The sequence below is a fragment of the Pyxicephalus adspersus genome, chromosome 7 (assembly GCF_032062135.1).
Source record: "Pyxicephalus adspersus chromosome 7, UCB_Pads_2.0, whole genome shotgun sequence".
Lineage (NCBI taxonomy): Eukaryota > Metazoa > Chordata > Amphibia > Anura > Pyxicephalidae > Pyxicephalus > Pyxicephalus adspersus.
The window spans coordinates 900530-912960 of NC_092864.1; the positions used below are offsets into that span (position 1 = coordinate 900530).

Consider the following 12431-nt stretch of genomic DNA (forward strand, 5'->3'; position numbering starts at 1 on the left):
CTTCCTTTCTATAATGCATAAGCTTTCATTGTTGAACTTTACAACAAGTAACCACAGACAGTTATTGTTATTAGTTAGATATGATAGAGCTGAAGCATCTGATTTTTGTTTAGGATGGTTATCCCAGTTTGATGGCCTCTTTCGGGAATAAATAATGATATATTGATAATAATTTATATCTTCAGCAATGTAATTTGGACAATGACCACTGTTCCAGACTCCATTACACTAGAATGAATAGGTTAAGGTTACTGTATTATCTGAGTCGATATAAATGCTGAGGTATATATCCAAAACTTTTAGCCGAGGAAGCTATCATCATAGCTATAACATCAACGTTATTAGAGAACAAGACCATATGACTAAGTACGACTAAGATGGTCTGCTTTTATGTTACTACCCAACATATTTAAAGCTTTGCCTTTACCGGGCTTGTATTACTTGTACACAGATTTATTAAGCTGATCTAGTTAAGACCACATCCTTTGAAGTGCTAGCCACAACTTGGAATTTCCAAGAATAAGAACAACAGAAAGAGCTGGTGATATAGACATTAATGTCCATAAAGTAAGCCAAAAAAATATGCCATAATCATTGGACGGAATGACAGAAGAGAGCAGACTCACAGTAATATAAAACACAACATAGATGAGAAGAAGAGACAAGATTGTTTTGGCAGCACTTCGGTGAGTCTTAAGCAGGGAATCGTCTTCTGCAGAAATCAGTTTCTTCATTCGATATGCGTGTCTACACAGTGACCAGATTATATGGATCAGAGAGGCTATGATGAGGAACGATGCAGAGCAGCTGCTAATACCAAAACTCAAATAATAGTGGAACTCGGGAAATTGAAATGGAATGATCTGACTGGCATTGTGTGCGGTGGTGATATTCTGTGGCAGAGGTCTGTGGAAGGACCATATTATTGGAATGCAGCAGGAGACAACTATTACCTCTGAGATCAGAATGAACCAAAGCACTGCTGAATCTATGGACAACTTTACCTTGGCAAGGAAAGAGGATTTAAAATGTACGATCTTAAAACAGAAGAACAGACAGAGCCAGGCTATGAGCCAAGAGCTGGAAAGAGTCATCAGATTGAGAACAGCAAAGGTCACTGGAAATGCGTAGTCCACCAGAAAAAACTGAGGCCATGTAAAGCTGATTGTGTTCACTGGCAGAGCAAGGTTCCTATCTGTGGACAGAAAGATTTTAAGATGGAAAACTGGCTGCTAGAGAACACCAGCCCTGGGTTCAGTTTGAATAAATGCAAATTATGTGCAGTCATCTGAATATTACGAAGGGTTTTCCCTGAACTGATCGTTAGATGGCAACCCCTTATAAGCACTAGATATTTGGGGAAAGGATCATGTTCGTGTTGGCAAACAGAACATTTAATAAAACAAATTTGTTAGAATATCAGCTAGACATAGTACAGCTAACACATAAGAGGTATTGCTAAATTAGTTTAAGTTCCAAAAGGAGGGGTTAGTCTCAGCCCAATGTGTTTTGCCGATTGGCAGTTTTTATTACAGTTAAGATACCAAACCTCATATTATTCTTTAGCAGCCAATAGAATTTCACCTTACATTTCATAAAAAAGTAAGTTTTCTTATTTTACCCAGGATAAAGATGAAGGTTTCTAGAGCTTGAAATTATAAAGAACAAAATAAGCAGATAAATAATGATGATTTTGGAAGTGATCACAAAACAAAAAATTAATATTATGAAAGAAACAACAAAAATGAACAGAATCATTGTCAGAATGACATTGGTCCTACAGCCGAGGCTCTGAAAAAATGTCAAAGTGTCTTGAAAATGTCTTTCCAACCCTCGCAACCTCTTCTCTACAATTAACTTCCTCCTAAACCCCACACCTGCTCCCCCCACAACATCCTTCTCTGCCCAAGACATAGCCACCTACTATCAGACATGATGTCTCTGCCCACCGAGCCACTGCAACCATACCTACCCCTTCCACCTGTAAATCATCACTGGCCTCCCTCAGCCCTGTTACCGTGGACGAAGTCTTAACTCTCCTCTCATCATCTCCGTCTACTACATGTCCACTTGTCCCAATTCCCTCTGATCTACTCCGTGCCCATTCCTCCACCCTGGCCCCTGCCCTAACTGAACTATTCAACCTCTCCCTATCCACTGGTAAATACCCCTCAGCTTTTAAACATGCCATAATTCCCCCTATCCTAAAGAAACCCTCACTGGACCCCTCCCTACCCTCCAACTACCGTCCTATCTCCCTTCTCCCACATGTCTCCAAACTTCTAGAACCCCTTGTCTACAAAACACTCCCCCATTACCTGAGCACCAACTCTCTCCTTCACCCCCTCCAGTCTGGTTTTAGAGCTAAAGTGTCCAATGTCCTCATCAGAGCTAAGTCTCAAGGCAACTTTTCCCTGCTCCTTCTCCTTTCCTCTGTTATCTCCCCCTTCTAATACAAATCATGGCTCCATTGCTATCAGTCACACTGCTCTCTCTTGGTTTGTTTCCGTCTGACCGCTCCTACAGCCTTCCCACCTACCTACCCCATACACAGCCTTTCCACCTACCTACCCTTTACACAGCCTTTTCACCTACCTACCCTATGCAAAGCCTTCCCATCTACCTACCTTATACACAGCCTTCCCACCTACTTACCCCATACACACCCTTCCCACCTCCCTACCCCATACACAGCTTTTCCACCTACCCACCCTATACAAAGCCTTCCCACCTACCCACCCTATACACAGCCTTTCCATCTACCTACCCCATACATAGCCTTCTTACCTACCTAGCCCATATACAGCCTTCCCACCTACCCACCCCATACACACCCTTCTCACCTCCCTACCCCATACACAGCCTTTCCACCTACCCACCCTATACAAAGCCTTCCCATCTACCTACCCCATACACAGCCTTTTCACCTACCCCATACATACACAACCTTCCCACCTACCTACCCCATACACAGCCTTCTCACCCATCTACCCGAAAGGTTATACAAATCAGATTCTAGTACAGCGTCTTCATTGCCATAGACTCTGCACTTTAAACACTTTTATAGAAATGTATATTGTTTGAATTGTATGACATTTGTGCAATCATTTTTTGTGCAGGATTTGATATGAGAAATAATATTATTGAATCTTACCTTTCAAGAAAAAAAGCAGCTTAAAGGTGTCTTGTTATAATGTGTAAATGATGGATTCAGTTTCTTTCATCCAGGTCTGTACAGCAGGTGAGCGGACACACCCAGATACCCCTCCCGACACCTCACCACAACTCCTCACCCCATTTATCAAAAATTCACTCAACCCATATTTTCCACTAACACTCAGTCCAAGATAAATTATTTTATAATGATATAAATCTATTGATATAACTATTAATGATATAACTATTCAGGTCTATGTGTTTTCAGTGGACGTGATTGATCTTCCACCAGAGAATGTCTGTTAATTATCAGATTCACTCCTTTACATGTTCTTGCTGCAAGTAGAGTTTCATTCCATTTTATTTCAACAGCAGGCTTTGGCCTGTTCATAAAAACGAGTGGCTGGTGTAGGAATCCTGTGCTTTCAATGATCATTATTGCACAAAAATAAAATGACAAGATGGTCCACAAAGGTTGGCCATGCAACTGTTACATTTCTTCCAAAAAACGTTCCTGTATATTTGGTAAACGTGTTTGGAACAAAGATGAGAGTAAGCTAAAAGAAACATAACCCCAACCCCCAACTCATTTACTGCAGGTGGCTTGGAAGGTTGAGATTTCTGGACTACATGGGAAGAACCATTATAGTGACTGAGTTCTGTTCAGCCCAGAATCTACTGATGGACAGACACAAGTTATTACTCTTCCCTGGTTTCTCCAATGAGGTCTGCAACAAGAGAAAGCCTTTCAACAGGGAGATTAGATTCACTCAAACCTACCTGGCAGTTCTATTCCAAATGACTCAAGATGGCACCCAACCCATCTTTAATGACATTGACCAGTCTTGTAGAATTCTCTCACATTGTAAAAAGCCATGACATGACAAATGCTTCCACCTATTGATCCACCCAACTGCTCTGAACAACGTGACACACTAGAAGTGTGTCACACTTCTCCAACATCCCAGAAAACATAGCCAAAGTAATCTTCCCTCATTATTTATGTCCCTATGACTTTACATGGCTCCCGACCCACTATTTCTGAGAGGTATATTTCCAAGTCGTACCTTTAACTTGTTGATTTTTACTGCAAGAAGGTAGCCGCTCCAGATGAATAGGCAGTTAATCCAATGGCTTTTTTCCACTATGACTATGATCCCTTTATGTTAATAAGTGAAGAGGAGGTATGAGCCCTACGAGCATGCGAGGCAAAGTCAGGATATCCAGTCAAACCCGAGGATAACTGTTCATCCAGCCTTGCATGCCCCAATACCCTGGGGTGGGGGGCCTTCTAAAGGTGAAATGCTTCGGGACATGAGGACGGCAGCAATTGTTTGTCTGGACTTTATATGAGCATTCAGTATGTACACTTTCTGGTGATATATTAGCAATCTGCCTCTAGCACCATTGTTTGGACTAAACCAAGATGTTTAGATGTTGTAAATTATTACTGAAGTGTGATTACCATTTATTGGTTTTACAGTAAATTTAATTGTGTGTTTGTGATAAAACCCATTCTCTATTCTTTCTTTTGTTTAATGCAATCCCTTATTATATATCATTATTCTTATGTCACTAGCTGCTCCTCACAGGGGACCACAATCTAATGTCCCTACCCTAGTCATATGCCATCTTACAATAAATCCTTCTGGGGGTGGGGGATCAGAGAAGAAGAGTTATTGCTGACCATAGACCAGGAAGTGAAGTTACTTATCTCACGTTTTGGATAGTTTTCATTGTTGGTATACATTGTGTTCTGTTCTTTGTATTGGATAGTGTACCTGGCTACACACAATGACTTGATTTAATAAAGCTCTCCAAGACTGAAGAATATAGACTTACATTGATGAAACTGGGGGGTCGAGTGAATCTGGTACAGCATTGAAAGCTTTTGCCTACTAATAGCAAATTTGCTGGATCGCCCAGGTTCTCCCATGACAATCTTTTCTCTGTTATAGAGCGTTAATACATTCATGCTGGATTGACTGTTGTGGTTCTACGGATCTGAATTCCCAGGATTTTTACCTGGGTAGGACTTCTGCTACTCAAGTTGGAAAGTCTGAAGTAATAATTCTGCTCTTCAGATCATTTTTGTATTCTCTATTTTCTTTGCAAATGTTGCTGGGGATAGAGGAGAGAAATTTTGACTATGACAATCCAATTGAATCTTTTCTATATAAAAGCTCCAAATTGATCTCCTAATCAGATTGGTCTTGCAGCCCTTTAGTTGTGTTCTTGGATAGAGTAACTATTGTTACATATGTCACATAGCCAATATAAAATAGCCTATAATAATTACATAATTATATATAACAACCTGTTTGTATCTGATAGTTTCATTATTATTGCAACCATGGCAGCATTCTTTAATTTCTGCAAATGCAATCTGCTTCCTTTATTTGGACAAAGCACCCAATACTTCGACACACAAGGTAATGCTTTAACCAAACCTCCATATTTGGCACTTCTAAGCCTGCTGGCCAAATTTAAAGGTCAAGCGGTACATTATGGTTAAAAAACAAAAAAAAAACAGTCTTGGCGATTCTGTGCCTTAATTCACCGGGATTGTAACTCTCAAGACTTAACTCAATGGTGATTGCAAACCTGAATGTCATGCCTAGCGAGCAACAAACAAATAAACTCAATTTTATAAACCCTGATAGCTGGAAAACATAGCACATCTTTTTTTGGCATAAAACAAGATTCAGTTTTTTTTTTATAAGTTTAATGTGTGTTTTGATTTACAAAGATTTTGTATACATGTGCATCAGTTCCAGATAATCAATTACGACTTTGGATGCCATTGAAAGGTTCACAGTTATTTTGGCTGTTTTTATCTGCTGAGCATTTCTCGAACATGAACACATGAGAAGATCTCCATCAAGGCTGTTTTTAGTCTGGGGTTAGTGACAACAAGGAGAACAGTCTGCAATGGGGTAAAGGATGAGAACATAAGAAGTGATAACCAGAATCCAGACTCTAAATGTGCACAGACAGCAAAAAAAGAGATGAGCATTGCAGCGTAGAATATTACATAGAAAATCATGGATTGTGTAAGCCGGGACACAACTTTCTGGTACGACTTTACATGGGTGTTGTCAGATGTTTGGGAATTCTTCATTCTATGACCGTGCTTCTTTAAGGTCACAACCGTAGATGCTGTAGTGATGGAAATCACCAGAAAAGGTACAACAGTAACAAAGATGCTTACATTAATGAATTGAGATATTGATTGTTTTAGGACAGTCATGAGGGATGGATTGGTGTTTGTAGCATTGTTGTAAAATTCTGGAAGGGAAATGAAAGACACACTGCTTAACATGGACACCAATAGACCAAAACATAACATCCATGGGACAGCAGCACTAATCTTTCTTTTCATCCACACAAAACATTGCAACTTGAAGTGACATACTTTCAGGAAATAGAAGAAGGCCAGAGTAGCTGTGTGCCAGGCACATGAACTGACTGAAAACAGCAATATGTAGATATAGATATAGGTGGTATACGTAGTGGTAAACATTCCAAGACTGAAGGAGTCATTGACGAAGCCGAGAGCCATTAGGATCCCAAACAATATGTTGGAAATGCTCAGACAGAGGAGGATTTTGAAGCTGTTGCTCATAGTTTTTGCTATTCCAAAATCATAGAGGGCTATGTACATAATAAATATATTCAATAAAACTCCAATAACGATTTCTAGAGCTAAAACATCAATATAACCCCAATTGTTCTGTTTGTTACCTTCCAGATGCATAATGGTAATGACAGATAAAATATTCTAATAATGGTTCTGATTTTCTCAGATTCCTCCCAAAGACTAAAAGTTCAACACTTTCCTTACTTGCTTGGACGTGGAATACTGTTGTGCGAGCTGCTGGGAACTATGAGCTGCTCAATCAGACCATCTGGAACTGAAGATGGAAGCACATTCATCAAGCTCCAACGTAACGGAATGAGAGTTGGTTAAAATACTCACATGAGACCAATGCCCCGGTAACACATCAATCCTCTGCGGCTGGACAGCATGCAAATTGTGATGATATGGAATTACTTCATTTGGAGCTTCGAAAGATAAAAATAAACAATATGTAAAGTTATTTTTTTTTCATTAGGACGGGAAATCATTTTGTGGGTCTGGACCAATGTCCTTAGCTGTAGACATGTAATGTACCAAAATGATTGGCAGAGTTGTTGGGTGCCAAGCAATAAACTAAAGATTTCAACATGGATTAGGCTTCAATAATGGCATAGTAATTATATTATAGTAGTTTCCTAAAATTCAAATCCTGTAACTGAACTCTAAAAAAAGTAAATCTATCCTAAGTTCAGATCTGGCGTTATACCAGCTTCCGGCCATCCTCTGCACAGGAGAGGTTAGGGGTTAGGGAAGAGTTAGGGATTTTAGGGGTAATGCTTCTCCACTGCAGCAAGCGTGGTGGACATCTATTCTATGAAGAAAGTACAGCCTAGCAAAAACTGGGCTACAAAATCCTCACCTGATTGTACAGGGTCCTGACAACCGGATGTGTTAGCATTGTGATGAAGAATGGGGCACTCTTTTTCTCATTTATTTTGGAATTAACCTAATATAAAACTTTTCTGTCCCAGGTTTTCGAAATAGAAGATTCATTTTGAGCCAGCGTTCTTCTTGCTTCACCTAGCTGACTCTTCTGGTCCTGTCGATAATAAATCTCTCCTTGCCTCCTTGGGTAATACGGCTAGTGCATGTATATGAGCCCTCTAGATTCAGTCAGAGACCCCTACTGTGGTTTTCCAATATAAATGAGTTCCCATCAATGGAGGTACTGGGGAAATTGTGGGCCATAGATGGTTGTACTGGGTAATTTTTCGATACTCTGTGGAATAACAGTCATTGGTATCTTCTGATATACCCTAACTTAGGTATTTGCCATTTAAAGTTTATGGGGAGAATTTGCTTGTCTTGTTGATGGTTGATGTCCCCTTTCTCTTTTGACTTCTTTCTCTCTTTCTCTTTCATTGTCTTCTGGTCTACTCCACTTTTTTGTATATTCTATCATAATTCGTCCTATTGTACTTTACACTTTTTTGTATATTTGCATGCTTGAGTTTCTAAATTAAAAGCTTATAAAAAGGGAGTGGTGACATTACTCTCTCCAATATGTGACATCATTCAATTCTAATAGCTGGCCACAAATGTCCCCGCATACTGGGAAGGACCAATTATAATGCAGCCGTAATGGCAGGAGTGGTAGGAGAGCTCTTCAGCTCTATATAATATAGTCAGTTGATCTTTACAGACATAATCACTTGTTGTAAATGGGAGAGGTGACAGTATAGGTCTGATCCAGGATCATCCAGGTTACCCCATGATAGTTTATCTTCTCTAGTGTTGGAGAGCTTTAATAAATCAGGCCCTATTTCTTGAATACATAGTGTTTTACCTAAAAAGAAAGCTGGACAGGTCATGATTGCTTTCAGGCACTCTGTCTCTTACTGAAACATCTTATTGACCCCTCTGAGGGTTGTAAAGACAAAGAAGCATTGCTCTGAATGGGTGGGAGAGAGGGAGGTGTAACATCTGTGAAGTGAACGGAGGGAAATGGGGGCAGTACTATAATACAAGAGACAAAGGGGTGGCAGGGGTATGAATGGGAATGAGGACTCTGCCCAGGAATATGAAGACTGATGCAGTTAATAAATGTATTGCATTGGATGAGCAGGAGATACAGCAGGGGGAAAACTTACTGCTCCGATTGAGGCAATGGCTCTCCGACTTCTGTAAACCGAATTTTCTACGAGTAGCTTAAACAGGTGCAGAATGGAGGTGAGGGGCTCCATATTTTGTCCTTTCTCATAAAAATAAATTAGATATAAAACTAAACAAAACACTATACACTTAATACAATTAATAAAAAAGTCATTTATTCAGATTTTATTAATAATAAAAATAATAATCAGTATATCGGCATCCTCTGCTATGGTGCAGTACAGCAGACAATTGCAGCAAATGGTGTGCATTGTGTGCAGAGGTGACATTAGGATTCACAGCAGTTGTACAAACAATGATGGAAGTACAGAACTCAGATGAACAGCTCACCTCGATCCTTACCCACAGAGCTTACAACCTAAGCAATTTATTTCTTAATAATATTTTCAACATAAACCACTGACAAAACTTACAGAATAATATTATTAGTATAGATATTTTCGCTAAATTAAGTCATCATCATCATCAATTTCATAATCTGAAAAATCTACATATGTGATTGTGTAAACTGTATACTTATCATAAGGGCATTACCAACCCCTTCTCCTTCCCTCAGAATATTCCTAACCCCCTCCCTTCAGGGCATTTCCGACCCCCTCCCCTCCCTCCAGGGCATTCCTAACCCCTTCCCTCCAGTGCATTCCCAACCCTTCTCCCCTCCCTTCAGGGCATTCCCAACCCCTCCCCACCCTCCAGGCATTCCTAACCCCTCTACCATTCCCCCAGGGCATTTCTAACCCCTACTCTTCCACCAGGGTATTTTTAACCCCTCTTCCCTTCCTCCAGGGCATTCCCAACCCCCCTACCTTCCTCCAGGGCATTCCTAAACCCCTCCCCTCCCTCCAAGGCATTCTTAATCCCTCCCTTACCCCCAGGGCATTCCTAATCTCTTACCCTTCCACCCAGGTATTTCTAAAGATGGGTGATTACAGATCTTAGCAGATTCCAAGAGTGATAGGGGCAGGGAGAATTATGCCAACCTAAATATATACAACATAGGGGGAAAAATCTAAAATAATAAATGCCAAGAAAAGATAAATGTTAAAAGGATACAATTCAAAATTTTAAAATAATTTTACATCTGACATAGGAACATTAGCCAATGCAATGTCACTAAATCAAAATACCAATCACACCTTCATCTTCATTATAATCTCTAGTTATATATGTAATGTATCTACAAATATCACTCTGCCACTGGAGAATTAGTCTACTTCACACATTCACAAACTGCATTAATAAGTTTTCTCCACAAGGAGTTCCTGAGAGTTCTTCACAAAGTCTGAGGCATGAAACATGAACGAGCCTAATGTGAGGCTTCTGTGATTAAGGCTGTAATATGATCTTCCTCTATCAGACCCACCAGTTACAGGAATGATTGTGTCATTCAGATAGAACTCCCATTCAATTATTTGAGCAGATTGTTAGTCCTGTTAGGGCTGTAAGGTTTGCAATCCATACTCCAGGTCATAGTTTTGTGTTGTCTTTAGTTGTCTATGTCAGGCAGAATAAAGTCATGAAGTTCCTAGGAGATGGGGAAACAGCTGGAATGTACATGGTGTCCATAATGAGGGCTATGCAGAGAGGTCTGCGTGTGAGTTGTCCACCCCCGCAATCTACTATTGCTGCTTGCATCTGCAGTGAGATGTGAGGCGCTATGCAGAAGTCCTGTGCTTGGCATCTCACTGCTGATGCGAGCAGCGGTGTGGCCGGGACCCGGGTGGTTTTTAAAAGCAGATTACTCAGTAATCTGCTTTAAATTTCCTGGCCAGCTACACCCCCTGACGGACCGGCAACCCGGCTTCACAAGAGGACCATCCGATCGCCGCTGGAGCATGGGGAAAAGGTAAAGGGGGCTCTTAAAGTTACCCTGAGTGTGACTCGGGGTTACTGCTTTTTGCATTTAAAAGCCACCCTGAGTCACACTCGGGATTACCGCTAGGGAGGTTAAGACTGGAGAAAACAGACTATCATGGGAGAGCCTTGATGGACCGGCAAACTGTTTGCAGTCCTGGACCAGTTCCATTCCAGGTCCATTCCCCATTGTATAAAACAGCTCAGCTGTTGAGTTGATTTGACAAAATTAAAATACATATTTCAATCAAACTGAACATAAATTATCAATTACAAAACCTTACCACTAAGTTTTCACAATAATTACTAAACCATATTGGAATTGGTGAAGAAATGCGTCTCAGAGAAGTGTTCACCCACTCATGGAAGGTTCTTTGTGTTTCTCAAGGGAAAATACGAGCAATCATTCTGATGGACGTGGATGTGTGGGCAGCACACAGGACCCTTACACACCATGTTCCTGGCTCTCCGTAACACTTTTTCCTGTATAGTAAAAAGTTCCAGATAGTTGTGCTGTCTACTACTGCAATGTTGTTGGGCCCTTTGTGCATTTGTGTAATTTAGTTGATGAAACAATACACATTATCACCATGTATGTACACTAAGAACAGAACCACTGACGGGAAGTTTTCAATGTGTCGCTCATTCTAGGTGGTGCACCACATATGGGGTAGAACTTTTTATTTTATGCTTTCTATCCCCAGCCTCAGCATGTTTCGTGTGGCAATAAAATATGATTTCCTTCTATATTATGCTCTGATTTGAAATCTAGGCAGCCAGTTTTGGAAGAGGGAGGAGACACAAGACAGTAAGTCCAGGGGGCATGAGGTGTAACTTCAGATCCATCCACACTAACTTCAGAGCACCTCAGCCTTCATCATAACATCAGTTGTACCATCACATCATCTGGCCACCTGTACCTTAACTTTATGCTGATAATAATAACCTTTATATATAAAGCCCCCACATCATGCGGGAAGTAGGGGGCTTCAGATGACAAATACCATACAATAAAAGGGAAAGAAGAAGAGTACCTGGCTAAAAAAGATGATAACCTGAAAATTGGGGCAGAATATAATAGGAGGGGGTATAGAATGAGGGTAAATTAATGGTGGGTGGCATATTTTGAAATTAAGGTTGGGCCAAATTTTATTCCTTTCAATCTCATTTTCATTAGGCTCCTCACATTGGAGGATATAAGAATTTTAATTTTACTCTACACTTGGAAGTTCTATTTGTCTAGAGGCAGGACAGCTGTTTGACCACTCATTGATAGAAAAAATATGAGAGAAGCCGTAAAAAGAAGGATGTCGGCATAAAAAAATATATATAGCATTTCGTGGATGAATTTATATCAGATATAAAGAAGAAATATCTAAACATTGCATTTCAAATATACAGATAGTCCCTGGGTTACATACCTGTTGAAGTTGAATTTGTATAAGTCAGAACAAGTACATTATTTTAATAAATGCAATAAGGACAGATGTTTGTCTCAACATATTATTAGGCAGTGTGGTGTCAGTTACTGATCCTGACTGTGAGATAGTATGTTTAGCAAAAGCTATGTATAGCAAAAGTTTTCTTGTGCAGGTCATTTATTGTACAGCGCTGCATAATATGTTGGCGCTATATAAATCCTGTTTAATAATAATAATTTAATAATAAT

The 12431-nt window shown here is 40.1% G+C and overlaps 1 protein-coding gene across 1 annotated transcript; it reads right to left on the reverse strand.

Annotated features, from left to right (window-relative positions):
• Positions 1–5895: 5895 nt before the first annotated feature.
• On the reverse strand, positions 5896–6980 carry LOC140334466 (taste receptor type 2 member 39-like). Its single transcript, XM_072416744.1, has one exon. It carries the CDS (start codon positions 6911–6913, stop codon positions 5990–5992), a length of 924 nt encoding a protein of 307 aa, XP_072272845.1. The 5' UTR covers positions 6914–6980; the 3' UTR covers positions 5896–5989.
• Between the last annotated feature and the right edge of the window lie 5451 nt (positions 6981–12431).

Coding starts and splice junctions, on each gene's coding strand:
- LOC140334466 (XM_072416744.1), bottom strand. CDS start 6,913: ATGCATCTGGAAGGTAACAAACAGAACAATTGGGGTTATATTGATGTT.